The sequence below is a fragment of the Anopheles funestus genome, chromosome 3RL, assembly GCF_943734845.2.
Source record: "Anopheles funestus chromosome 3RL, idAnoFuneDA-416_04, whole genome shotgun sequence".
Classification (NCBI taxonomy): Eukaryota; Metazoa; Arthropoda; class Insecta; order Diptera; family Culicidae; genus Anopheles; species Anopheles funestus.
This window is the reverse complement of record NC_064599.1, coordinates 5,240,058-5,267,176: the sequence shown is the minus strand read 5'-3', so window position 1 is coordinate 5,267,176 and position 27,119 is coordinate 5,240,058. Positions and strand designations below refer to the sequence as shown.

The window sequence follows — 27,119 nt, the reverse complement described above, 5'->3', positions numbered from 1 at the left end:
GGTAAAGATATTTTAATCATAATTCGACCGTAATTCTTTGGCCACATTTGAGTATATTGCGTTGCGTATTATGACTCACAGGTTCGCATTGCCGACAAATTAATTTTGTAATGATAAGAATACTTCACTGTAAGCTATCTTTCATGGTGCTTTACATGTACTCCATGGGGCACGCAATGAGTGCGTGGGAAAAAAGAAATTACCGTGTTCAGCAACTCCAGTCAACACGGTCTCCAACTACCGATAAGCGACAAATGCGATATATCAGTTCAATTAGTGCTTTCCAATTTCCTTCCGTTGCAATTTTAATTAATACCATCTGCTAAGGCAACGACTCATCTGGCGGGATTCTCCCTGGTGCTCTGACATCTCTCACGAACCCTAATCAATGATCAATGATCTTGATCTTTGAGCGGTGTGTTGCGTTGTTTAACCCCCAATCGGGAACCCCGTCGGTGAAGCAATCAGCCCAGGCTCCGGGGTGTGCATGAACTTGGAAAGCATATGAAGAAGCACTCGTGGCAAGAAGCACACGTTGAATGTAAACAAATTTGATCAGCGCTGCTGATAAGAGCAACTGCCAAGATGTCAGTATCAGCGAGAAATTGCAAGGTGTTTTCCAGTTTTGTGCTCCCTCCAAGTTGGGTGTGGGAAAATGAAGACCGCAGGAGACAAGAACTCATTACAGGCCGCAACCGACTCCCAAAAGGCTACGGAGCAATTATAGCAGGCGCCGTGAGAGATGTCGTTGTGCACGAACCATCGCGACAAAGACGGCGACCTTGCGGACCTTTGATGGGGACGTTATAAGAAGGGTAAATGTGACGACATTAACGACGCTGTAGGTGCTAACTCTCTCACCCCTGGCTGCGGTGTGAATCAGTTCGGTTCAGATTTAATCGGTGCAGTACCGTTCGTTCCGGATGGCACTGGTCTACGGAGCATGCAACATCCATCCACTGTATGGATGCTGATCAAATGGAGCGGAACAGGAGAGCCTCAATGTCTGCAGAGGCAAACTGTGCTACAGGCGGATTGTGTGTTACCACTGGCTTATCAGGAAACGATCAGCATGCTAAGTGGGATTATGGTATTGCTAATGGATGCCTTCACTTGCTAACACACTTTTGCGGTTAACAGGAAGTTCCTTTCGGATTTTTTATTGCTACGTGTGATTATTTGTTTTATACAATATTGATAATTGGAAAGTACACAAATCAACTCCCCAATGTAGAGGGATCTGCTGCATTTTTCAACTTCTCAAGCATGAATTCTTAAAACACTAAGCCACCGAATCCTGGAGATTAGTTAGGATATGGACTAACTTTAGTTAGGACTAAATGTCCCATAGGAGAACTTAGTGCCAGGAGAACCTAGGATCTCCAGAGTTCAACAAGTCTGGGGTTGGAACAATTTGGAACTTCTCAGTCTTATTGTATAGAGAGATCATTTTTGATTATTTTGGGTAGATCATCCGATGTTATTAAAATGACGCAATTAACCAATTAACTTGGCTGTGTATACTGCCCTCCAGAATAGTGTGATCATTATTGTAGTGACACTTTCATTGTCCTTCCATACAAACAGTGTCATAAATAATTCTCACTATTGAACGCACCTGAAAGGGCATAGTTGTTTTTGGAAGAGCTCCATATTTCGGAAGCGTTTGTTACTACTGGAACTATGAATGTTGTATACTCTACAGACACGTCCATATCTTTGGCCCCGATCCAAAGTGCCCTGATGAGTGTTTTTTGTCCACCTACACCTGCCATATTACGTTAGTAGCTATTTGGTATTGTTTTAAATTGGCTATGCTAGCTACAAAATCAATGAAGAGTTCAACAATAAGCAAATTAGTTGTACGAAATATTCCTTTCTACATGCTTTTACCCTAGTTTTTTTCACCAAAATTTCACCGTTTGGACCTTTTATACACGGCAAATGGCATTCTTCCAATACGATCACACACATAGTGAGATCACCATCAAGCATTCCAACGAGAAATGGCGTTGTAATGTAATGAAACAGCTGTTTACTATCCAGTTTATGTTTGCATTGCTTCCTTTCGCAGAACAACAAAAGCCATTTCAGCTAGTGGCAGGCAACCCACCACACAACAACGCCTCTATTTGAACGATTTCAGTCAATATTTGGCAACGAGCTTATGGGCAATTTGTAATTCCTTTCGTATTAGCATGCCATTACGGTTTTGGGGGTGTGTGTTTTTTTTTCGCCATTACTTCTATAGCTAAACCCGCACTGTGTTGTGATCTCGATTGGGTTGCTATAAATGGTTTGTTAAATACGCGGGTATAAAAAGTCGTTGAGAAAGACTTTGTGACTTTCCAATGGTGTTGTTCTACCAAGCACTTACCAGCTTTAGAGACAATGTACACTTATTTCTACTGCCAGATAAGCGTGACAAGACGTAGAGATGATAAAGCCACAACAAGACACTCACCTGCAATCGACGCAAGTCATTACAAACTCTGGCGAATAGCAGTGGAATACACCGGACGGCAGTAGATCCTTCTGTGCTGGTATGGAGGCACTTTTGTCCCTGTATGGGAAATATGCAGTAAGTCACTCGTCTAGCAATCGTCGCGCGCATAGTGATGCGTAGTCGAAGAGCGCACAATCGCTGTCTGTGTGCGTTTGTTCGAAGTAGTATACAACATACTTTTATCTCCCTGTTGCCGTGCCAGTATAAAACCGATCTCGGGAGACTCGCGTGCTCCCACTAGTTTTGTGACCGGCATCACAAGCGGATCATACTCTTCTCTCTGTCTCTGGACGTCTGGAAGATTTGAATCAAAAACTCTCGTATTTCGTGTAAAGTTTGTGTTTTTCTTTTCCAACTGTAATACACAGATCATATTGAGTAGCTTCTAGTGAAGGTGAATTAGTGCTTGAGCAACTGTGTCGAGTGAGCATTGGGAAGCTAGTGTGTTTCCCCAGCTCAAGTGAGTCTGGAAGAGCTTTCTGGAGGTGGATTATAAAAGGACTGTTGCGAAGAAAAGGATCTAACGTACAGAATGCTGTGCGTACAGCCATCCGATCATGCGGTCGGGAGAAAAAGCTTTATCTATAAGCTGGCCCATGCCTGCCATATTCATCAATGGAAAAATAAAGTAAGTTTGTGTTTGTCTCTCACGAAAAATGCCTTCCATCGTAGAAATGGAAGATTCCACTCGGCGTTGGAATTCCAACAAACCATGAACCGTTGTCACGTTATGAGTGTTGCGTTCTACCCTGGGCTTGGGGGGAAAAGTTAACAAGTGTTGCGCACCACATTTCAAGTGGCGTATCCATCTGAAGTGGCCTTTACACAAAGAAGAAAGTGAATAAACGACATTCGGGCGTACCGCAAAAAAAAGCATCCAACTATTGAAGTATGATTTTGAGCTTTGGTAAGCTTTAGGGGGCTTCCGGTTATTTTTTTTTTTGAGTAATTGTGCATCATATAATTTAACCGTGTCAGGTGAAGTGGAATGTTTTTTTGTGAAAATCTCATGTCACGGGACACTTCTGCCCATGACTCGACATTGTTTGTGTTAGATAATTGTTTGGTATCTCAAGTGTCTGTGCCAAGTGCAATGGCTGTTGTTTTTTTTTTTATTTTTGTTAAAAAGTTGTTCAATTTGTATACGTTTATTGACCCTTGAATAAACGGAATGTTAGCATTAATTTTCAGCTAATCAGTTAGATTAGTGCATGTACCGTTTTGTACAGTGTAAACGTCTTTTAAATTCAATTTAATTTGTACTAGAAGTGAGCTCCAAAAAAACTCGAAAAGAAATGGAAACAGTAATAAAATTGTTGCTTTCTTCGAATGGTAAAAAACCCCCCTCAATTCTCTCGATGTGTGTGGCTATAAAACCCCAAAGTATTCAATAGACACATTCTAGAATCGTAGCAAGAAGATCATAAACGACATTACCATCATCATCACGCGATTATAGTGGCACACACTGACCTACTGAAGCGAGAGAAATTGGAACACATTGACTACTGACATGTACACAAAAACCATGCCAACGGTGGTGTCTATTATCAGCACATTCTAGAAAATACACCCTTACAGACACTGTTGCTGTGTTACTAACGCTATCCTAACATCTCGCAATTACACGCATTGTTTCGAATGCTGTCAAAAATGGGTGGATTAACATCGGGGTAGAAACAATTCCATACCGTCAGCCTATCGACGAATCAGTCTCTTTTTTACGATACGGTTATTAAGTTGTCCGTGCCCCTTTGCCTGTTTGTCTGTCGTTGACTCTTTACAACCGTCTCAGGGCAGGGAATACCAAACGCCCAGATAAGCGACAAAAGAATGGAGCCAAACATTAGCGCGTGCCAAAAGGTGATTAATTTGTCAATCTTTCCCCACAAGATGAGCGTGTCATCTAGATGCTTTTTTTTGTTGTTGCTTGAAATAGCTTGCAAAAGCGTAAAGGTGTATCAAGCGACACGTTAGGTTTTTTTTTTTTTTGATAAGAGGTGTGACAAATGTGTGAGATAATTAAGATCCGATAGCTAACAAAACGACGTCATTTGTGATGACGATAACGGTGGTGGTAGCACAGTATCACAGCTTGTTGAAAAACATCGCATATTCCCTATCACATTACTGCTGATAGATCGCGCTGTAGTTGATCTTAAAAAAAGCGATCTTTATGATGCGGTAACTACGAAGCGATTGTAATTTAAATTTATTCCCATCTCGCTAGAAAATAATAGCAAAATTTGGGTGAGAAAATGAAAACTTTTCTTGTCTGTCAACAAACTAATCGAGCCTACAAGTGGAAACACCCGTTTCGTAACAGCTTCTCCGTGACAGCGAACCCTCCGGGCGAAAAAGCTTCGATAAAAATCACGTATCCCCACCCCGTTGTGTTCCGGGCGGTAAACAATTAGAACAGTTTAAAACGCACGCCACCGTCATCGCCGTTGGTTCGTCGTGGTTGGTTTTATTTTTATGTTTCGCTTCCACCTAATCCATCCACCCTGTCACCCAACCCCAAACCGAACGATGAATGTGTTAAACGCGCTTGCTATTGTGCTGATTGTTCTAACTTGCGCCATTTTCTATCTATTGATCGTGAAACAATTTGCATCAGTACGCCCCATTTTGCATAGCTCGAGGATAAACCCCCCCGCGCACAGAAGAAGTGGCACTAAATGGTTACGGATGAATTACGTGAAACATTTATCACATGGCAAAACACACGAGAACAAATGTAAAACAAAGTACATATATCGGCAAAACATGCATATGTTTTGCGGTGGTTGTGCTAAATTGACGCGAATGCATTTCCGCGACAGGCGTGAAACACGGTACGTCACGGTTTTGTCCGCCCGAAGGTCGTTGAAGGGAAAAGTAAAAGCGAGAGAAAGCAATCATGATTAGAATGGGTTTTCTGTTTCCATTCTGCTATAAGCACACTGGAAGCTATTTATTATTATCGCGCTTAGCACTTTTGTTTCATTAGCCATTTGATTTGCGATAAAAAAACGCAAAACATTCAGTGAAAGCTTTCTCTATCTCGTCAGCATGCTGCTGCATCGATTGATTTTTTGTGTTTTAGTGTTTGATCAATGTGTATTTCCGTGCTGTGGTTAGCGGCTGCGTTTCTATTACGCGACCTTGGATCGATAGAGGGAGAGAGAAAAATGGCAATTGATTGATGTTGCGCGGTAAAAATTGTGTTTCAGCACGTTCGTAACTATGGTTTCCCGCCATAGAATAGTGCATCGATAGGTTCACTTTGTTTTATCAATCGATGATAGAAGGTGAAAGCTTTCTGCACGTTCGCTTGTGTTACAACTGACCAGGCTGCTCCATCGGCGCTCTTGGTAAGAGGTTGTGTGTTTTATTTTAAAGCGAATTTTAAGTCAAAACCAAATTATATTATTTTTCACTAGTTTTATACATGTATTGGGTTAAGAAAATTGAAGGATTGTTTTTGCAACATATGTACATATTACGTTTTTTGTTGCTTTATTTAGCAACATATAAAAAGTGACCAGGCGCCTCCATTGTTTCTTCCTGTTGCAAGTTTTTTTCAAACTTTTGCTAATTTTTTTGTTTGTTTCTTTTCAAATTTCTCTTCAGTGCGGCATGCGTCGCCCATCACTGGGACAGAATGAAGACGACCTTAGTCGTCTGACAACGATTATCTCCCCGACCAGTATCAGCCTTTCATCGAACGGTCAGTCTGACCCGGTGGTTGTAGTGGATCACCACGATGTCGTTAGCTGTGGTCGAGCGAAAGCGAACAGCAGCAGCAGCAGCAGTAGCAGCAGTAGTAGCAGCAGCAGCAGCAGCACTAGCATCAGCAATGGGGCCAGTAACACGACCAGCAACAGCAGCAGCAACTGTCCAGCAAGTAACAACAGTGTCGGCGGTGCTGGCAGTGTTGACGGTAGCAGTGCAAGTCGTAAAGGAAGCAAGAACAGCAGTAGCAGCAACAGTATCAACAGCACCAGCAGCAGTTGCAACAGTGATGGAGTGAAAGTGATCGGTAGCAATAAAAGCATCAGCAGCGATGAAGTCGGAGTTGGTGGTGGCGATCGTGGAGATGGTGGAGATGAACCTCCGTGCACTCTGCTCCCGCCGCCACCAACCGTGTTGGTTAACCAGTATCTACCGAATCTGATCAACTCGTCCGAGTGGCAAAATTGCCGCAAGCGTAAGGAGCGGCAGGACAGTACATCCTCCATCAGCCAGGACCGGAAGCTAATCCGCTCGAACAGTGAGGAACATCTGCCCAACTGTCAGGAAGTGATCCGACGTGTATCGTCACACGAAGACTTCAAAAAGCGTACACCGGGCGTAGTGTCGGTGGAGATCTCGATCGACAAGGAGAACATTATCGCGGAGGAGACGATCGAGGGTGTGGATGATGAACATGGCCAGCAACAGCAGCAGGTGTTTGAGAAGAATCTAAAGAACAGTGCAGATGATTTGAAGAAATTTTTCATCGGAAGTGTCGAAAGTGTTGGTAACGGTGGTGTTGGTGGGAAGGATTATCATCATCATTCCAACCACCATCATCATCATCATCACCACCATCATGGTAATCATCTGTACCACCATTTGGGTGGACATCATCATCTGCATCATGGTGGAAACAAATCACAGTCGTCCCATCATCGGCTCTCTCCGTGTCGGGATATACTGAAGTCCCGTCGAGACTCGGACAGTGAGCAGGATGGTGAACACGAACGCCGTCGGCACTGTGAACGTTTCTCGAAGACGCGTCCACCACCCGGCCGGAAGTCTGTATCGCCTCGTGCCCGTAACAGCTCGAAGCACACCAAGCTCGCAATGAAGGTAGCCACCGTCGGTGGTTCGATGCTGCTAGCGGGAAATGAACATTTCTACTCCAAGCACGACACACATCCGAGTGGTGGTGGTAAATCTGAACGACGCATTCGATCGTCCAGCAAGCATCGTGAGCAACAGCAACAACAGCAGCAGCAGATTACAATGCAGGACGACACTATGATGGGTGATGGTGCGATGCCCATGTCAGATTACAACGATAACAACGTGCTCGAGAAGAACCAAGCAGTGGAGGAAGCGTCCAAATTGATTGACGAGGAGGAAGAACCGGAGGTATTGCAGCAGGAGGAAGTAGAAGAGCCACTTTCTCCACGCGAAAAGCTCCCTTGGGGGCAGACCTACCCGGACGATACACCGGCCCTGGTCTGTCAGCGCTTTGCCGATGATAAATTCGATCACGCTAAACGCATGGATTCGGTCTCGCATGCCAAGCTGCGTCCGGTCGCCTCCGGTAGCTCGCTGAAGCTGTACGGTGCGCATCATCGCAGTGCGGAAAATGCACCATCGTCAACGATGCACCATCATCATCATCAAAAGTCGGGCACGACACCTGCCGCTAACAATATGTTTGACGAGCGCGTAAAGGCGATCAATCGGAAGCTCGGTGCGCTGAAGAAAAAGCTCACACAGTTCGAGGATCGGTTCGAGCTGGAGCATGGTTGCCGCCCATCACACGGTGACAAGTCGGCCGATCCACCCACCAAGAGTGTTCTGGTGGAGATACACAAGCTGCGCAAGGAGAAAAATCAGATCAAGGCAGATCTGGCAGTATTTTCCGCGAAAGTATCAGTATCGGCGGGCCAGAAGCTGACCGGTGGAAACGTCGAGGATGATATGGTTGAGGAGAAACGATTGGCCAAGATGAAAGATACGATTGCGGACATTGAAAAGGTACGTTTTGATACAGTTTAATGTGTTCGCACTTCCAAAACCCATTGTGCAATCTGTCATTTTTGCGTCACGCGTACCTTTTGTTTCGAATGACAATAGTAATGGTGATGACGATAAACGTGCTCGAACCTCGGTTCGATTTTGCAAACTGTGGCAGATAATTATAGACAATTAGCTGATGATCGTTCGTTCACATGATCGAACGGTACGGCCGTTCTCCCATTAACATCGTTTAGCACCGTTCGGTTATCATCTAGCTGCTTTGAACAAATATGGACAAGTTCTGGATTTGAGCATTGAGCTGTTCGTGCACGTGGCTTGTTGCGTGGTGTTTGAAGACTCGGCTGTTTAAACAAATTGATCAATTTCATTGTAACGTGTTTGTAGTTTCAATTATGCACTTTATGAGGTTGGTGATTTAAAACTGTAACCTCTTTGCCAGCAATTGTTGTCTATGACTATATAAATTTACGAGCAGAAGCAAACTCATCACTGTTTATGCACTTTTGTCATCATGTTTAAAAGGAAATATTAAGTCGCTGCACATTAAGTCTTAAACCTAATGACAATTGAAACAATACACTTCCAGCACTGCTTGGTTGCGAATAGACATTGAGCCATACAGTTGAATATTTTATTCAATTCCTTCTAAATTACTCGCTCTCTCTCTCTACTAGCGCCGGTCCATCCGGTTCTATTACCAGCCCATACAAAGGCGCACACGTTTTGTGTACCAGTTTTGCCCAGCTGCCAATGATGCTGTCGCATCTATTATCGATTGAAAATCAATCTTCTCTCACTTGCTGCAGTTGATCTTTTGACCGAATACAATCAACGATGGTACATACGTAAGGGTGAAACGAAAGCACAGCATTGACGGAAGTATCCGAATGTCTCCTACACTGTTGTCGGTGTTTCTGTTCGTCGTCGTCGTTGTTGCCCGTTGCCTTCATCGTCGTAACGGCTGGTACTACACTGCGCGGTACGTGCCTCGGTTCGGTTTGAAGGAATTGTTATCGGCCATTGGTCAACCCGGCGTGTTTACCACGGGCATATCAAACGGCCGGAAGCTGAAACTTGTCCGATCGGTCATTGTTGCGCACGGAATTGAAAATAGAACTGCGACCGTTCGGGATATTGTCTTTTCTGACTCGTTCAATCAGTTGTCCATTTGTAGCAAACCTTGAACCTTCCGTTTTCCTCTTGTAACGGAAAGTTGAGGGATGCTTCGTTGTGAATGAATAGATCAATTCAATCGTGGTGGAAGACCAAGCCACTAATAAAACTACAACACATGCATACGCTTCAAATGACAAACTCTTCCTATTTGGGTACGAAAGGGGCCTCTTTCCATACGAGCTACAGGGTATAATGGACACAAGCTTATTTCTGTTTGAGTACCGCCACCATCATTCTAGTGTAACTGCCACTAGAATGCATGATGTGATGTTAAACAAGGTTTGATGAGATAACTCGTTTATCGCTCTGAAAAGGGCGGGCGAATTTATTAACGACGGAGGCAGAATCATTACGACGACTCAGGTCAACAGTGCGATCGTACTAAATGCCTTTACGTGGAACAGATAAGCACTTTGTTTTAGTAGGTTTGGTTTGGTTAAATAATCGCTATAAAAAGGCAAAGACACACCTTCTATTTGTTAGTTTTGTTGTAAATTAGTAAACATACTAATGGTACAATGTACATAGCTCTTGACTTACTTCATCTACCCAAGATACATTTATAATACAATTTCCATATACCATCCACAATTAATCCTTTCCAAGTATAGTGAATGAATCGTTGGCTTAAATCTCTCTTGGTGTTTATTTTTTTATTATAGCGCCTCACGGAGAAACGCGACACGGATCACCGTAGCGAAAATCTGGAAATTCTGTCGAACGAGCAGCTCACGGAGGAGAAAGCCTCCGTACAGCGTGCTCTACTGTATCTGGAATCGATGTACGGTCGACCGGCGAGCCGCGAGGAACGTGACGCGGCCCGGCCCCTGTACGACCGCTACCGGCTTATCAAACGGCTGGTAAACCGTGCCAACTCGATCAGTGGCCCGTGCGGTGTGGCCAATTCGCAGATGCCAACCATTCTCGAGCATGAAGCGCTCGCGATCGTCGGTACGACGACACCGTCCACCGATATTTCCCCTCCGTCGGCCACCTCCATGATTCAATCACCTGCGGACACAACTACCACCAGCAGCAGCACCCTCCCAGCGACGGACGAGTCCGAAGGGACGGCCACGACGACGACAAACACCACCACAACCAGCAGTTCCGCGACGGAAAACATTCACTCGATGACACCGGATGAACTGTGGCAGCATTACGATGCGACACGCGAGGAGAAGAAGGAGCTGCGCCGCACGATCAAGGACTTTGAGCAACAGTTCGAGGAAACGACCGGGCGCAAGATGCTGAAGTCGGATCGCAAATCGATCGAAGATACGTACGCTCTCTACAAGCAGAAGAAGGCCAAACTGCGACTGATCGATGCGCTCTTCAAGAAGCAAATGCATGCCTAACTGGCGGTGACGCACGTACTGGAAGCCCTTTAAAAGCATTAGAGGGATTGAACAGATGTTGTATTATTGTTTCGTAAGTTAATGTGAACGGACAAAGACATGGTAGTAACGAAGGATTCTTTTTTAATTCGCTTAGTGCTTTGTGCACACACTCTAGCTGTCGCAATAGGACCGCTCCTAAATCACTCTTTACGTTCTGAGTCCTAGAATGGTAGGATGGTGCTATCTTTTTGATACGGTGCTGGAAGATCCTTATGGATGGAAAGATAAAAAGATGGCTAAAAGAAGGAATAGGAGAGCGCGTTCTAAACTGATAACTTAATCAAATAACGAATCTTTGCATTATTATGAATAGTGGCTAGCGATATGATACGCTTGTGCGCGCAGTTTATTTTTATTTACTCTGCTTTCTTTTAATTAAATTGTTAAATTGTTATGCTTTATTGTTTTACTTTTTTATTGTTTGCCTTCCACATCTACACTCTTTTACCTATCGCTGAGCAGAAAAAGAATGAATGAGAAATTGTGTATCAAAGATGGCATTGAAAATGCGCTGCGAGAAAGATACTTTCTAAATATACAGCCGATCGTGAGTGCGCGTTGGTTTTAAAGAATATTGTTTCGTTTTTGTGTTTAAAATATGAGTGTTTTGTTTACATTTCTGTTTCATTTATTGCGTTTCACGTGGTGTCTATTAACTGTTACTGAAATATTAGAAAGACTATTGCATTGTGTTAAGTATTTTTACACCCGTAGGAGATTAGACGGTAAGGTTGAAAGAGAAATACACAGTTAGTAGTAAATACACTGATCGAGAGTGAGCGTATGTGCGTGAGTGTAGTGGACGATTGCGAATATGTAAGTGCGAAAGGTTTAAGGCAGAAGAAGAAATAACTCCGAAACAGACTGGTACTCGTTTTGAGTGGCCAAACGGAGAAAGAAAATGGTCAGCAGCATTGAAACAAATACAAATAGAGCAAAAATGGAAACTAAAACTGTTAGTATGTAAACACACACTGAAGCAGTACAAAAACACTGCAACCCTTACACAATAAAAAGGGAATTACACGGAACATGAATGAAAAGAGGGTGACAGAGAAATACACAGAAGATAAACAAAAGAAGCGGAAGAGTAAAACAAATACAACAAACATACAAAAGAATAATACAAATACATTTTATAGCTCAATAAGAAACATTTGAGAACTAGCAAAAGGGAGAAAGAAAATGAAGCAAAACAGCAAAAAAAACGAACGCCGAAAACACAAAAAGTGCGACGATAAGCACGTAAACATATAATGAAAAAAAAACATTGATTACTTCGTGATGCAACAAAAAAAACGGAAACAAAGAAGAAACAAAACCTATATACACATATTTACAAAATTAAGATTGCGAAAGGCGTGGTACCGAATGACGTGGTGAATGACGATAATGTTGTTCCAACATTTTGGTTGTTTCTTTGGAATATCGTAAACAGTAGCTATGAAGAAGGAGTTAATGAAAGCAGCAAACGTTTAGCTAGTGAGAGGACACGGAAAACCCATGTTTCAAATGGATCGTTTAATTCCCTTTTCATCTTATACCCGGTCACGGTTTGATTTGATCGCTTGATCGCGACAGTGTAGTGTGTGATTAGAAGCAGCAGAAGGAAAACAAAAAACAATAGCCTACTTACTTCGAGCCCATAGTGTATGGATACTAAGAACAATAGTTAAAATAAGTCTATTATTCGCTTGACAGAGAAAGAACTTAAGAATAGTGAATCCTTTTTTTGTACCGACAAAACACACACACAAGGGCAAAAAAGCCCTATCTATTATCTTCCGGCATACGAAACCTAAGTCTCCTCCAGTTGTCCCTTAAAGGACACATCACCGCAACATACTAAACACACACGTACGTAGCGAGTGGGTAATAAGTTCAGGAGAGGATAAAAACTTAAGTAAATACGAAGGAACGCTTTAAAGGATCCACGATTCACACATTATATACATATATATATATATACACTCACATATATATATATAAATTGAAGGTACACATTGATGCAATTACGTTTGCAAAAGCAACAAGACATTTAGTGTCCGCATGGCATGGTTTTTGTAGCTCTTTAAAAGGCATTCAGCATAGTACACATATAATTACAATTATTATTACTATGATTATGAAGGATACGATCACTACCAGTTAGTTTTCGACGGAACATGTGGACGAATTGATGATTTGATAGCTAAGCGAAACGGCCTCGGATACCAGGACGAATCGTTCTATTGATGTTCTCTAAGAACGATTTATTGAAGTAACCAACTGAGAAAAAGGGGCTTTGTAGAAAGAAGTGGATGTGCGGATGTGAAATAGGTATGAACGATAATACAAATAGTATGTAAAGCATTAACATTATTACGGATGTATGGACAAGTATGGACGTTAAACTGGAAAAACGGTTCTACAAGAATAAACCCGATGGTGTGACATAATATTGAAAGGTTAAAATGATTTCCCTTTCCGCAATGAAGCTTCATTTATTATTAGTAATATCCGAATTTAGTAGTTATACGTAATAGTTTTGAGTAACATTTTATTAAGAAACATTAATATTGCATTAGATGCTGTCTGGTTGTTGTTCATCGGCATATAACCTTGAGCAAAGTGTTAACAAAATTTTCATGTGTTTATATTGCAGCCACGATCTGCACGATGTTTCAGTTTCCCGGCTGAGATTATGCGACAAATCCGGTTTCCAATCTTTTCAAATACTCCTTGCGACAGTCCATTTCATCAGCGGGACGATTGTACGGCAACCAGACCGGTTCTCCAACAAAGTATCGCTTCGCTTTGATGTAATTCTGCAAAAAAAGGTGTTTCATTAAAGATGATATGATGATTAGATGATTTATTTGACCGCTCTAACCTTGGCATCCAGCGTGAAACGGTGGTAAATTCCACTGGGAATGATAATCAAATCACCAGCAACAACTTCAATCCGTATCCATGCATCATCCGGTCCGCTGAAACGAGCGATTGTTGTTAGACATGTACCGTAATACGCTCTTCTCCGCGTCCAATTTATTGCCTTACTTGCGTACATCGAAATATCCAGATCCGTCCATAACCAGACGAATCTCTTCGTCCGTGTGCAAATGCTCGGTGAAAAAGGACTTTAATTTGTTCGCGTAGTCGGGCAAACACGCCTCGGAACAAGTGATTTCGTCCTCATACGAATAGCCACGATCGTTGCGGATCTTTGCCAGCACTCCATCCGTGTCGTACGATGGAACATTAATCTGAAACAGTTTGACAAACGATGTTATTCCCTAGCTAATCAATTCCCGTGTGATGCATCTCAGTTCGCTTACTTTAAAATATTCCACTCCGGTGCTTTTGTAAAGATCATCCAGCGTTAGAAACTTGGGCGGATCAAGCTGGTGTTCTAATCGTTGATCGGTCGGTTCGTTGTCCATAAACCAGGCGCGTACCATTCTGATTTTATATTAAACTCACTGAACTCACAGGAGATGACTTCACAACTTGATTAATAACTGATAATGGAATGATGAAAGGTTTCAACCTGTTTTTTGAAGCTACCAAAAATACACTGTTGATAAGGAAAATTTACATTCATGAACACATCAGAATGCTGTCAGTTTTCCTATTTCGTAAACAAAACGGTGACAGCATTGATCACTCGATCTTCGCAGGTAATTTTGTTTATTTTTTCATGATAATTTAACTACGCTGTGGAGTAATATAATTCAGAACGTATGCTAAATTTTAATGGCAAATTTTATCAAAAATCTAAATTGAATAAAGATGCTGCGCTAAAGAACTGGTATAATGTCCAAATAACAAATTGAACTTTTCTAAAAGTCGGTTATTTGATAATTCGATTGCTGACAGTAGCCATATCGATTAACAGCTGATTCTACCAATAGAATTAACTTCCTTTACGCATTCTAGCGTCATCGCACAATGCATTTCTAATTCAGTTTTCTGCAATAAATAAAACAAAATTGTATTCCTCTGCTGAACAAAAGTGCCCAAATCACAAATACCGTGCTGAAGTGAGTTTGTTGCTGTCAAATAGATAACACCCAAGGTGCATACAGTACTGCTCCAAAGCGCAATGTTTATTGAACACGCCGAATGAAAGAGGAGAAGAAGCAGAGTGAGTGCGCTGTGTTTTTTTGCCTTCCACCGTAAAGTGTATTTTTATTGGAAAGAAAAGCGTACGTGTAAACCAACGCTAGGCCAGGTGATAATAACTGCATGTAGTGCGTTTTTGCACCGTTTCCGTGTGCTTTTAGGCGTGTGCAGTGTTGTGGTACGCGAGCACGGTGACCGAAAGGGCTCGCACGAAAACGGTGCAGTGCTCGGATAGTGGGTTGTGCGGAAGGAATGAGAAGGAAGGTCGAAGGGCGGAAGGAAGAATCTCCGACGTCTCGTCGATATCTAGAGCACACGGGTGCCCTGTACGGGGGTTAGAAAAGTTGACAACCGAAAAGTATCATGGCGTAAGAAATACGGAAAAGTGGTGCGTATAGGGATAGGTGCGAAGGGTCTCTCTCGTACATCCCGCCGCCCGCCAGCGACGGTGCGTGCAGTGCGTGTGTTTGTGTGTGGCTGTGTGTTTACAGTTGCATATTGTATTGTTCTTTTTAGCTCATTGATAATATCCCATCGCAATCGTTTTCGTCATCGCGATGGCTACGCTTTTTCCGGTTCGATTTTACGTTTCGTGAAAACTGCCAGATCGCGAGGCACGAGAGAGAAAGCAACTAACCATTGCGACGGTGGACGATAATAGTGACTATGTAATTGCAGAACCTCAACGCTCATTCAACCCTTCTCGTCCTCCTCCTCCTCCTCCTCTGTGCATCCTTCTCCGGGGTCTACCATCATGCACCTCCAAATTCCTCTTCGCTCCTCTTCCACCTTTCGCTGCGTGTGATTTGTTGGCAGAATTCGTGTGATAGAGATAGAGGGCGCGCGCGTGAAGCGATGGATAATGGTAGTTCTTGGTCACACCAGCAGCTCGCTCGTCGTGCGTTTTTTTTTGTAAGGGAAAAGATAGTGGTGGTGGTTTATGCTAACGGGGTTGATTGAGATAGAGAAGTGGGTGATACCGGGGGTAGTATGAATGGAAAATCAAAAGCCAATGTGTGCTGTGTGACACAAAAACGAATTGTTAATTTTTGGTAACTACGAAATAAGTGCACGGTGCGATACGATGTGTGTGGCTTTCCCACAGTTAGCTCTGAGTGCAGCAGCCCGGTTCAGTGTGTGGATGTGGTCTGTTTAACGGGAAATTTATGTTTTCTTTCTCTTCTTCTTACCGCTCTTCTATTTGCGCAACCAGGTGGCGAAGTATATATAATATTGTATAAAAAAAAACGTTTTAGTGATTAGGGTTAGAACAGAAAAAGTGTAAAAGTGACAAGTTTGTGCGGGCTTTTGATAAGATATGGAACGTATGGAGGTGGACGATTCGGCCGTGGTGGATCTGAGCCTCGGTTCCGGCCGCTCTTCGATCACGATCACACCGGCCACGGCACGCGATTTGCGTGCACTGGCGAAAAATTCCGGACTCACCATCACCCCCGCCCTGCCGCCCATGCCCTCCTCACACGGAAGCAACCCCATCGGTGGTGGGGGAGGTGGTAGTGCTCTCAGCCCAAATGCACTGTCAACGAGCAGTGGAGGAGGAGGAGGAGGAGGAGGCGGAATCGGAGGTGCTACTAGTGGTGGTGGTGGTGGCGGTAGTACCGGTGGAGGTGGTGGCGGTGGTGAAAGTGGCAACACATCTCCCATCCCCGGGCGACGGGTCCTGCGACCTCGCACGGAAGTGAAATCGTACGCGGAAGTGCCCGATATAGTGCTGCTACCGGCCAAGGTGAACGGTCGATCACAGAATGGAAGTGGTGGGGGTGGCGGTGGTGGCGGCAGTGGAAGTGTCACCGCTGGGCTGTCGGAATCCGAAGATGAGGAGATGCCACCGGTATACCCAATCAAGGAGCTAACGGCGGCCGAAATCTGCGAACGGGAGCGAGGTCTCCGCAAGCTGCGCGAGGAACTTCGTAGCGAAGAAACAAAGCTGGTGCTGTTGAAAAAGTTGAAACAATCGCAGCAGGTCATGATGAAGGAGAACCTGATCGTGACACCAAGCAACACGAACCTCTCCAACCCGCTCGCTTCGATCCCGGCCGCACTGACGAAGGGTTCGCTAAGCGTCACGCCAACCAATGCGGTGCCACTGCCAGCCCATTCGAAATCTTCTTCCTCCACCAAACCCATCTCCAATCCGGTGAAGTAAGTCGAAAGCAACCGCATCTTTGCTAGTCACAGAACTGCATTGCTAATCAGCATCCATTGTTTTTTTTTTTCGTTAACATATTTCACAACTCTTTTGTAGTAATCGAGGCTCACCGTTGAATATCACTCCGGTACCGAAGGTGTCCCTTTCGCAACGACCATCCTTGCCGGGTGGTGCGACACTAACACCGAGCAGTCCCGGACAGCGGTTGCCGATTGGGTTGAGCCGTGCCGCATCCAACCTCATCATCACGCCGTCGGTGACAATCACACCGACCAATGCGCCCACCGCGGCCATGAAGCAGCGCAATGTGAGTCGATCGCGAATGTAAAGTTGAATCGGTCCAGTCGCGTCTGGTTTCTGTTACCATCGGGATTGCTGGGCATGATAGTAGTGTATTTGCGTCTCGAATTTTAACATATGATTGATCGGTTTTGTTTTCTTTTTTTGTCCCATTTTTTCCCTGCCATTGCTATGCGTCTTTAGAGCCAGAATCTTGGGCAGCTCAGTAGCTCGGTATCCATCACACCAACACCACCAATACCGGCCCAAATAAGCTGTACGACTGTGGAACCGGTATCGCTGAAGGTAAGTCGCGCGATCGATTTGTGCAACATTGAGGTGTTTGATCACTGCAAAATTTCACAACGATATGTGTTAATTTGATAATTTAATGGTATGGAACAAATGTAGCTTGTCAAGTTTAATTAATTTACCATCTGCGTATATTGTTGATATGCTCGGAAATGTGTGATGTTGGATCATCCGGTGTATCATCAGCGTTTTGCCAGAAAATCCAAAACATGTATAGGAACTAGATGAAGCATATTACCGTACACACGGTTTCTTATCTATTGGTATGTCAGACAATCATGGCTTTAGGGTCACCATTGCCGTACAGCAGTGTTTCGTTTCTCGTACCATAACATGCTACGCAATCGTTCAATGAATCGTCGCAATCATTTTGACGATCGTGAAGGAATTTCTGAGTAATGAAAGCAACTTATAAGCATTTCTAGACACAGCTTTTATCTTTGGTGTATATTTGCTTACAACATCATATTTCAATTAACTAAATTAAGTGTTCTTCCTGAACACGGTTTAAGGATATGCTAGAGCAATATGCCTTCCATTTAATGATTTATTTTCTTACATAGTTATCGTCTTTTAGTTTCCCTACATTTTCAAAGATGTTAAAACATTGATTTGATTTCTATAACAAAGCATAGTAACAAAGTTGTAATAGTTTTGTTGCATGAAATAGATTTTTTCATTTCTACGAAATTCCTTATTTGTTTAATACAATGCATGCAAATACATGTTTATGCTGATAAGCACCAATGAGTCATGAAAAGATAAGCGGTCGTCAATAATAGGGAACTAAGTTCTTTCTTTCAAATTCTTACCCGTTGCTTATTTCCTTCTTTTTTCCTCCAATTGCAGCGCGATCGTGACCAATCGACCCGAGAGGATCCACAAAGCCAAGCTCAACGGCAGGCGTCCGCTAAATTGGCACTGCGTAAGCAGTTAGAGAAAACTTTGCTTCAGGTAAGATAAACCTTTTTCGCGTGGATTGCTCCAGTTTAAACAATTATTAACCTTATCGTATTGTTTCCTACAGATTCCACCACCGAAACCGCCACCACCGGAGATGCACTTTGTGCCGAACCCGAGCAACATCGAATTCGTGTATCTGCTCGGGCTCGAGCACGTGGTGGACTATCTGACGAAGGACAAAAAACCGAACCCACCGCAACAACCGTACCGGTGTGCGCAGTGCAAGATCGACTTTACGCCCGTCTGGAAATGGGAAAAACAGGGTAAAAGAGGAAATCCCACTTTTCAGAACAGTCCAGGTTTTGTGTTGTTTCCTTTTTTGTCACCTCCCAGTACCCGCCAACTTGTCGTGGGGATGGGTTTTAATGTACGGAGGCGCCCCCATTCGTCGGGGCGCTTCAGGACACAATTATCATTAACAAATCTTTGTGTGCTTTTATCTCTATCTCTGCTTGCAGTTGGCAAAGATCCTAAAGTTATTTGCGAACAGTGCGTGACGAGTAACGTGAAGAAGGCACTCAAGGCGGAACACACGAACCGTCTGAAGACGGCCTTCGTAAAGGCGCTGCAACAGGAGCAGGAAATCGAAGCCCGACTCGCTGCGCAGAGCAGTCCCTCACCGGTCGAAATCCATCCCACGCCGTCGTCTACCCCCGGATTGCGTGAGCAGCGAGAGTTGCGCGAGCTGGAACAAGCCCAACAGCAGGCACAAGCCCAGCAAGCAGCACTGCAACATCTGCAGCAGCAACAGCAGCAACAGCAGGCGGCAGCGGCCGCTGCAGCTGCTGCTGCCGCTGCCGCCCAGCAGGAACGGCAGGAGCGGCAACAGCGTCAAAAGGAGCAACAGGAGCAATTACGGCAGCAGCAAGCTCAACTCCAGCAGCTGCAGCAACAGCAGCTACAGCAGCAGCAACAGCAGCAGTTACAGCAGCAGCTGCAACAGCAACAGTTGCAACAACTGCAGGAACAGCAGCAGCAGCAGCAACAGCAGAGTCGCCATCACCATCTCCATCAGCTGCACGCCGCACACCTGCAATCTCAGGCACCCTCGAAATCGAAAACTCCTACACCGACGCCACGACCCACGCCGACACCACCGAACCAACACCAGACGCCGCCACCCGCATCCAGTTCGCGTTCCAGCAGACACAGCGCAACGGCGAACGCGACAGCCGAGGCAGCGGCCGCCCAGCTTACCGCACTGGCCGGGCTCGGCGGTCTGGGACAGCTTGGTGCGCTTGGCAACTTTGGCAGCCTGGGCAATTTGGCTAATCTAAGCAATTCAACGGCAGCGGCTGCCGCCGTGCAGGCACTACATCAGCAGCTGTTCAGAGGTAGTACGTAGTTAGCGTAGTGTTAGTGTTTAGTAACGATTGAACTAATGCATTTGGTTTTTCGGTTTTAATACACAGGACTTCAACAAAATCTACAGGCTGGTAATCTAAACATGAACAGCATACAGGCGCAAATGATGCAATTTTCGCCTCTACTATACTCCTATCAGCTGGCGATGGCGCAAGCAGCTGGTAAGCTTAAAACCCTCGAGTGTACTATTGAAAGTTGTTGAGTGAATCGGATTCAGATTGATGATTAGGATTGAATCTTTAAACATTCAAGAATCTCAAGACAACACTGTAATTTAGTAGATTATTAACAATACTACTTTTCCTTCCTAAAACAGCATCACTATCGGCAGCCGGTAAAGGATCGTCGCTCGCCGAAATGCAGCGTGCGTTGGAATTGCAACGCCAGTATCAAGAGATGCTATCACAGTCCAACCCTGGACCAAGTAACAGTAGACAGAACAACTGGAAATCTTAAGCAAATGCATCGATACGATTGAATGTAGCAAACGGCGTACCAATGCTGCTGGCAACGATGTTCATGCAAATACTGCCACCGTCCCTTCAATACACATATGCTCCAAGCGGCTTAGGACGAAGTGTGCAAAATGAGGGAAGTGACTTAATATCGTGCAAAACATAACTTTGCGAGCATTGCCGTATCACTATCCTTCAGCACATCACAGCATAACAAACCCCCTTCGGTTTTGCTGCATGCGGCGGTGTATATTCGCTTGCCCACAAAGGCCCAACAGTCGACAACAGAATTCGAAAAAAAACCCTTGTCGTCGAGCAAAACATGAAACACAAGCAGAAAACAAGTCCGAGGAGAGAAGGCTTCACACCGCAGACTGACTCTGGCTTTAAATGCTAATGGGCGATGATAACATAGTGAGTGCTGTTTTAGTTGTAAGTTACACTTTTTGTTTTTATATGTTTTTACTTTATATCATTTTTATAATTGACGATAATTAAGACACGATAGTAGCAGTAATTTAGGTAATTTGGCTAGTGTGAACAAATGCGTTTGTTCGTTTCGAAGAACACTTACACACCACGACCAAACGGGAAGAAAAACAGACAAACTATAACGATCGGATCACATTTCTAAGGTTCCATCGTATAGTAGTCGGCAACGTACGACTTAACACCAAGCCCATCTGTCCGGCTCTAGGTAAATCAAGCCAGCCAACAGAGAGGCTAGGCGATAACGATTGTAGAGCAGAATAAGGGAAAACAAAAACTGCACCGTGATGGACACTCCTGTGTGTGTGAAGGACATACAGGTAATTCCCGAGATACACCCGACTACAATCCAATCAATATCGTTTCAAATTGACAGTTTTAGAATCAATTAACTTGTCTACTCGTAATGTATTCCACTTTTTAGGCAATTTTTTGAAGGACATTTTTTTTGAAGAAACATTATCATGAACTACAAGAGGTACCGTGTATCTCGGGTCCTATCTGTAATGTGTCCCCATTCGCAAATTTCCGATCCCCATTGTTGGTGCTACATTGTGTGGACACAATTTTTGCCTTTTGATAATGATATAAATTTAACAGTACTTTGGTTTTTCTTTCACCGTGTTTAATGTTTTAGTCTATATTACACTACGAATATTTGTTCACAAAACACATACTAGTACTACTACTATTAGGATGATAATTAGGCACCATTTTTGCAATGGCTTTCTTCTACACTGTAGTGTACATTTTGTTTAGCGCTACAGCAAAAATAAAATGAAACAAAAAGGAATTGGCACACAGACACACTGAGAAATGCGTGTGAATGTTAGCAATGAAGCAGATTAATTTTTGTGTCCATTTGTGCAGTTATTATAAAAAAGAAGAGTTATCCTTTCCCACCCTCCCAATACTTTCACTCTAGTCTGTGCTTTGTAATTGATTATATTAGCAGCAGCAGCAGCGATGATGCACATCATCAACTTGGAAATGGTATTTTTGTTTCTGATGTTTTGGATGCCAGTTATATATTTTTAAATAACTGTGCTAGAACAGTAACCATAAAACATGGTATAATTTGGTATGGGTCAAATCATATAAACGATTTTTTTCATGCGGTGTTTTACATGGGTTTAACTGCTTGAATTAAATGCCAACATACTGCTTCTACTATGATTATCTGCAACTGCCAAAGGAGTCATCCCCGGCGAATACAATGTCTCGAGTTTACAAAAGGTTAAGGTTCATGTCTAGCTAGACTGATTCAGTTATGGATATTTTAATTCCTCCATAATGAACCAAAAGGCATGGCCCAATCGGCAGAGCCACGATATAAAGAGACGATTGCTATCTTACGAGATTCTCGAAATGTAGAAATATGTTGACGTCTAATTCTATTATGTAAAACCCTACCAATATAGCCTTGCCAGCCCTAGCCCATGACTTTGATATGTCTTGGAATTCGTTTTCCATAATGAAAGAATGAAAGCAAGATCAATTAAGGTTATAGCAGATCAGTTCTGATTAAAAATTACGTTTTTGGATGTTTGGTTCTGATTTCTTTAAAGGCTGTTTTGCAAACAGAAAGGATCATGATATGATAGTAGACGTACCTAAGTAAATTATAATTAATGGACATCATCATCAATACAGAACGTATTTCTACAGTTTATAGCAGTACCATCATTTTCCATGATGAACTTGAGCTCCTATATCTTTGAATCAACTGGATTAACAAAATGGTTTGTTAGAAAATCAAAATATTATTAATTTGTGTGATTCCCATCGTGCATGATTGACGTAACTTATCGGTTGTTTTTATACCCAACTATCTCTGTACCGTATACCCATGCCCCGGTACGTTGGTTTAGTTAAAATACTCCTGTGAGGGTAGATAGTTTGATTTTGTTAACTGAATTCACTAAAACAAATCCCGTTTTTTTCTATTTTCAATTTGTGACGGTATTTTGTGATTTTCGTCAGCTGTTTACATTTGCGGGAATCATTTCCTATTTAATGCGCGTATACACTGTTAGGCGATATCATGGACGCGTTTCACGTACACTTACTACCAAATATAATATAAATCAACTTATAAACTATCATAAACAAGTAATAAAAACATAAAACAAAGGATCAAACCCGCAGCAGCAGATAAAGAAAAAAACGCATGGTATAGCTGCCTGAAAGCGGAACGAATTAAAACCCACACCACGCTTTCGTCGTGTGCGTAATCGTGTCTCTGCATTGCAAAATTTGTGATAAACTTTTCCCGTCCTGCTTAAACGTATGCCGTAGCGGCAGGACCTTTTGTTTGCTCAATTAAACAGAGAACACGAACGCACGATCGGTTTGACTGGAGGATGGAGGAAATGGATAGCTTAAGTAAGAGCTATGCGGTGGTTTTTAATTTTTGAATGTATGCAACGATCTGGGATTTTCAGTTAACGAATCACTTGGCACGTGATTGACACGACGCGAGTGAGTGTGGCAAACTGTGAGTGAAAACATTACCTTCCACTATTGGTTCGTGGCGTAAATGAACCACACTCATTGACGGCATGTTTCATGTCTTATAGACAGGATTATGGAATCCACGTTATAATTTTAAACTAGCTTGCGTTAATGTATTTGTGTAAAAAAGCAATTTATTGTTTCGTTTTTTGTTCAAATTATATTTTACATATTAAAACTGTCGTATGCAGAGTTTTCGTAATAGCTTTCAGCACTAGTAGGTGTATTGTTTTTTTCCTTGTTGTGTATCCCATCCTGGCAGATGCCACAATACAATTACATTACGATAGAAAACAAGAACGGGAAAGGATACATTTCTAGGTCAGGAAATGGTAGCAGCTAACAGAGCGAATAATTTTTTTCCCAAAAAAAAACTTCTAAATCGACTTTTGGCAAAAAGAAGCGTCGACAGGTTTGCGACCAGAAAGCAGAGAAAAAAAAGTTAAGCTAGGTTAAAGTTTAGAAATGAGAAAGTATGAGTAAGCGCGTGTAATGTAAAGGGAAAGGAAAAGTATAACAAAAATTAAGACATATTTTAGGCAAATAACAATAAAACAAACGAAAAATATTGACTAGTGTGACAACAGTTTGATGCACCAGTAACTTGTAAGGCTAGAGATTGAAACAATTGCAGACGCGAAAGAGTGCTAAAGTGGAAACTAGCGAGCGTTAGAAGAGGAAGAGATAGAGCAGGAAAAATCTACAAAGAAATTCTAAGTAATATTTTTTAAGTCTAGGCTAAAAACGAATTTGGTCGTAAGGTTAAAAAAGGAGAAAAATTAGCTCGAAAAGTGTTTTCTTTTTGTTTGCTTGAGAACCAGATTCCAATTTTCCGACAACTTGTTATCGAAAGATATATACACACACACCGTCAGAACAACAGAAAAGGTGCGTGTGTAATTCGTAACAAGAGTAAAAGGAAAAAGTAGAATAAATCAAAAGAAAAGAAAAAAAATACAAACTGTAACACAAGAAAAAAAAATCAACAAAACAGCTCCCCGGAAAAACATATAACATGTTTGTGTCACTTGATATAAGGAAAACCATTGATCACGATTATTTCATCTCATTTTCAATGATCTTAGAATTATTGAAAATGGGAGAAATGATAAATCTTTGAACTCAAACACATCGGTAATATTCGCCTGATTTGTTAACAATTTGTTGTTAAAAAATTTAAAACATTTATCGTAAATTTTAATATTATTTCCCTGTGTTTCGTTCAACCGATCGTTTCTTTTTACGATATTGTGTTCAGTTGGTTCCGACATTTATTAAAAATGCCGTAAAAATTTGATTTTTCGATTTTAAATTCTATTCGTTTGTTTTATGCTATTTTCTGTTCTAAAAGCATAAACATGTTATACAGTAAATTGAGTAAAATATAAAATCTGCATCATATTACACCCATTTTGGCGTGCGAAAAAAAAGAAACGATCCTAACACTAACATGTGGTAACCGTCAAGCAAAAGAAGCCATGTGCAGGAGTAAATGTTAAAAGAAATAAACCGACACGACATTACTTCAATTTTGCTATATTATCAGTAACGATAATAAATATAAAAACAGTAAAAAGAAAACACGAAAACAATAAAAGCTATTTTATTTCAACTAAAAGCAAGGAGAATATTGAGAATGAAAGCATTATAACTAAATGTTTGATTATCTTCATTATGTTGAATTTTTACAACATTTAAACCCCTTTTGCAAAAAAGTACTGAACACAAATATTGCATGAAATCGCATTAAATGATTTATAATTTTTATTTTATAATTATTTGCAAAATTAAAAATTTAAATACGCTACTTAAATTTGTCATGGAATTACAACACGAATTAAGTTATGGCAGTATTACATTTATAACGCCAACATCTGTTGCGAATACCATCACTGTAATCTCATTGAAAAGCTGTGTATTGAAACTTATGACCACTGCTGTTTTGTACGGGTGATCGTGGTTCGTTATCAGTAAAAGGAATGTAAAACAAATATCCCCATACGCATCACCATCAGTCGTAAAAGATCGATCGTTTCGAGTCGAAGAAAAGTCATCAAACAATTGTACTTGGATCACGGAAATTCTTGTCGTGATGAATTTTAACTTAGGTTTACTTCTACTGTATACTTTGCTGGCAGTTTTGGCGCCCTTCTACAGTCATGCCAAACCGCTGCAATATGATGATGGGCCAGTACCGAGGGTAAGTTTGTTAGTTTTTGTAGGTCGTGTCCTTGCGACGTGATTTAAATGAAAACATTCCCTCGAACAGAAACCACATCGATACAAACGACAGTTTTCGCTGAACTTTGGTGCCACCCATGAGGACGGATACGGTACGGACGTTAATGCGGAAGCGATCGCTAGCCTGTGGAAAAGCCAGAGCGGCAACACTAAGCTGGATGGGTCGGCAAGCTACACGCAACATTTTGGTGGTCTTTCGGGCGATGGTAAAGCGCGCATTAGTGGACTGTTGACTTTCTCACACGGTTACTGAAACTGTCCTTTCATCATGATGGCATTCAGGGCGCGATTACAGATTGAAGCTGAAGGTAGTTTTCACTCGCTAGCTGCCTGATCGAGTTAATGGAAGACAGCGCATCAAACTATGCATCAAACAGTCATCGTCATCGCCTGGATAATGAAAGGCCAAATTTAACACATCGTGGATTGGCCGCACGTGTTGATTTTATTTACACATTAAATACGACCCTAACAACCGTTACATTGCCTACAAGTGTGTCTCTGTGGATGTGGAAAGGATAAACGAAGGATATTTTTACGACAAGGATGTTTACTTCAATTCTGGCAGATTTGCTGGAGGCCAAGCCCACTGGCTGGCCGGTGCCTGCTTAACCAATGGTTCCCACGGTTTCCATCCCAGCATCTTACGTGCGAGTGTTAGTTCGTTTTCCGCCTGTACGATCAATTCTTCCACCTGGCCACAGTTGATCTTTTGCTCAATTTCAAGAATGTTCGGAGTCTGAAAAGGAAAAAAAACATATAGGTAATGAATGGTCACCAGAATTCTCGCTGGACATCAAAATATATACCGTTGCAACAATCTTGGCACGCTCCGACACGATTTGTTCGGTGTATCGTCGATAGCCAGCATCCTGAGGCATCTTGGAGACAGCACGCAGGATCTTGTTGTACAAGGCCGTCAGCGTGTGGTGTGGATTCTTGGCCACATGTAAGCCAGTCAAACCGGTAGCCTGAAACAATTAAAAATTGGTTAGCTTCGTAGAAGGAGCACTCTTAACTCTGCCGGCTATTTGTGACATAATCAGCAGCCTTTCGGAGGTCCGATACGGGATGAATTGATGTACATAAACTCGTTTCATTGATCACTTATACCAACCTTCTTAATTACTCCTGCCATTGCAGCAATTTGTTGACGGCTAAAACAAAGAATAACAAATGTTATTTCGAGCGTAGAATGGTTTTCTTCCGAAAGAAATACACACCAATCGTACCGAGATGCTAGTAAAATAATATTTTCTTTTCCCACACACCACAAACGTCAGGTTTGACAAAAACAATTCTCTACTGCAGATGCGATTACACGTCACATTCGTTTTAAATGGACATGAGGGCGAGTTTTCATAAAATTATGGATATAGCCAGAAATACCACAATCTGTATGT

General features: G+C 42.5%; 5 protein-coding genes across 17 annotated transcripts in view; 3 read left to right on the top strand and 2 right to left on the bottom strand.

Moving 5' to 3' along the window:
* Positions 1-13,278, top strand: part of LOC125769942 (protein FAM13A) — a 34,853-nt gene extending 21,575 nt beyond the window's left edge. For 2 of the 3 annotated variants that reach the window (XM_049439014.1, XM_049439015.1), the window contains exons 3-4: positions 6,122-8,245; positions 10,087-13,278. In XM_049439014.1, the coding sequence (XP_049294971.1) occupies positions 6,128-8,245; positions 10,087-10,782 (2,814 nt within the window). In that variant the 5' untranslated portion in view covers positions 6,122-6,127 and the 3' untranslated portion in view covers positions 10,783-13,278. Of the gene's footprint in view, positions 1-1,941; positions 3,135-6,121; positions 8,246-10,086 lie in introns of those variants that run through there. The other variant, XM_049439013.1, reaches the window with a different exon arrangement.
* A 65-nt stretch (positions 13,279-13,343) lies between these two features.
* On the bottom strand, positions 13,344-14,487 carry LOC125769957 (acireductone dioxygenase). The gene is made up of 4 exons (XM_049439049.1): positions 14,142-14,487; positions 13,864-14,069; positions 13,697-13,793; positions 13,344-13,631 (listed from the first exon to the last, which is right to left on the bottom strand). Exons 1-4 carry the CDS (start codon positions 14,262-14,264, stop codon positions 13,506-13,508), a joined length of 552 nt encoding a protein of 183 aa, XP_049295006.1. The 5' UTR covers positions 14,265-14,487; the 3' UTR covers positions 13,344-13,505.
* Positions 14,488-14,664: 177 nt separating this feature from the next.
* LOC125769943 (transcriptional repressor p66-beta) lies at positions 14,665-25,056 on the top strand. Of its 9 annotated transcripts, none has more exons than XM_049439020.1 (9): positions 14,665-14,950; positions 16,142-17,091; positions 17,195-17,405; positions 17,582-17,683; positions 18,539-18,643; positions 18,717-18,951; positions 19,111-19,989; positions 20,065-20,178; positions 20,334-25,056. In XM_049439020.1, exons 2-9 carry the CDS (start codon positions 16,247-16,249, stop codon positions 20,471-20,473), a joined length of 2,631 nt encoding a protein of 876 aa, XP_049294977.1. In that variant the 5' UTR covers positions 14,665-14,950; positions 16,142-16,246; the 3' UTR covers positions 20,474-25,056. The 9 variants fall into 9 exon arrangements, with proteins under 9 accessions (XP_049294977.1, XP_049294974.1, XP_049294982.1 ...); XM_049439017.1 differs by having other exon boundaries at positions 14,665-15,011; XM_049439025.1 differs by having other exon boundaries at positions 14,665-15,037; positions 18,717-18,915.
* Positions 25,057-25,469: 413 nt separating this feature from the next.
* Positions 25,470-26,197, top strand: LOC125770866 (uncharacterized). Of its 2 annotated transcripts, XM_049440904.1 has the most exons (3): positions 25,470-25,675; positions 25,745-25,922; positions 25,999-26,197. In XM_049440904.1, exons 1-3 carry the CDS (start codon positions 25,568-25,570, stop codon positions 26,040-26,042), a joined length of 330 nt encoding a protein of 109 aa, XP_049296861.1. In that variant the 5' UTR covers positions 25,470-25,567; the 3' UTR covers positions 26,043-26,197. The 2 variants fall into 2 exon arrangements, with proteins under 2 accessions (XP_049296861.1, XP_049296860.1); XM_049440903.1 differs by having other exon boundaries at positions 25,472-25,675; positions 25,745-26,197.
* On the bottom strand, positions 26,139-27,021 carry LOC125770864 (NADH dehydrogenase [ubiquinone] 1 alpha subcomplex subunit 5). 2 transcript variants are annotated; one of them, XM_049440900.1, is made up of 4 exons: positions 26,940-27,021; positions 26,834-26,873; positions 26,526-26,687; positions 26,139-26,455 (listed from the first exon to the last, which is right to left on the bottom strand). In XM_049440900.1, the coding sequence occupies exons 2-4, from the start codon at positions 26,852-26,854 to the stop codon at positions 26,267-26,269; spliced, it is 372 nt and encodes a 123-aa protein (XP_049296857.1). In that variant the 5' UTR covers positions 26,855-26,873; positions 26,940-27,021; the 3' UTR covers positions 26,139-26,266. The 2 variants fall into 2 exon arrangements, with proteins under 2 accessions (XP_049296857.1, XP_049296858.1); XM_049440901.1 differs by having other exon boundaries at positions 26,949-26,971.
* Between the last annotated feature and the right edge of the window lie 98 nt (positions 27,022-27,119).

Coding starts and splice junctions, on each gene's coding strand:
- LOC125769957 (XM_049439049.1), bottom strand. CDS start 14,264: ATGGTACGCGCCTGGTTTATGGACAACGAACCGACCGATCAACGATTA. Junction 14,070..14,141: donor CCGGAGTGGAATATTTTAAA/GTAAGCGAACTG, acceptor AAACTGTTTCAG/ATTAATGTTCCATCGTACGA. Junction 13,794..13,863: donor GGATATTTCGATGTACGCAA/GTAAGGCAATAA, acceptor CGCTCGTTTCAG/CGGACCGGATGATGCATGGA.
- LOC125769943 (XM_049439020.1), top strand. CDS start 16,247: ATGGAACGTATGGAGGTGGACGATTCGGCCGTGGTGGATCTGAGCCTC. Junction 17,092..17,194: donor CCCATCTCCAATCCGGTGAA/GTAAGTCGAAAG, acceptor ACTCTTTTGTAG/TAATCGAGGCTCACCGTTGA. Junction 18,952..19,110: donor CACTTTTCAGAACAGTCCAG/GTTTTGTGTTGT, acceptor CTCTGCTTGCAG/TTGGCAAAGATCCTAAAGTT.
- LOC125770866 (XM_049440903.1), top strand. CDS start 25,568: ATGAATTTTAACTTAGGTTTACTTCTACTGTATACTTTGCTGGCAGTT. Junction 25,676..25,744: donor ATGATGGGCCAGTACCGAGG/GTAAGTTTGTTA, acceptor TCCCTCGAACAG/AAACCACATCGATACAAACG.
- LOC125770864 (XM_049440900.1), bottom strand. CDS start 26,854: ATGGCAGGAGTAATTAAGAAG. Junction 26,688..26,833: donor TGGCAGGAGTAATTAAGAAG/GTTGGTATAAGT, acceptor TAATTGTTTCAG/GCTACCGGTTTGACTGGCTT. Junction 26,456..26,525: donor GTGCCAAGATTGTTGCAACG/GTATATATTTTG, acceptor TTTCCTTTTCAG/ACTCCGAACATTCTTGAAAT.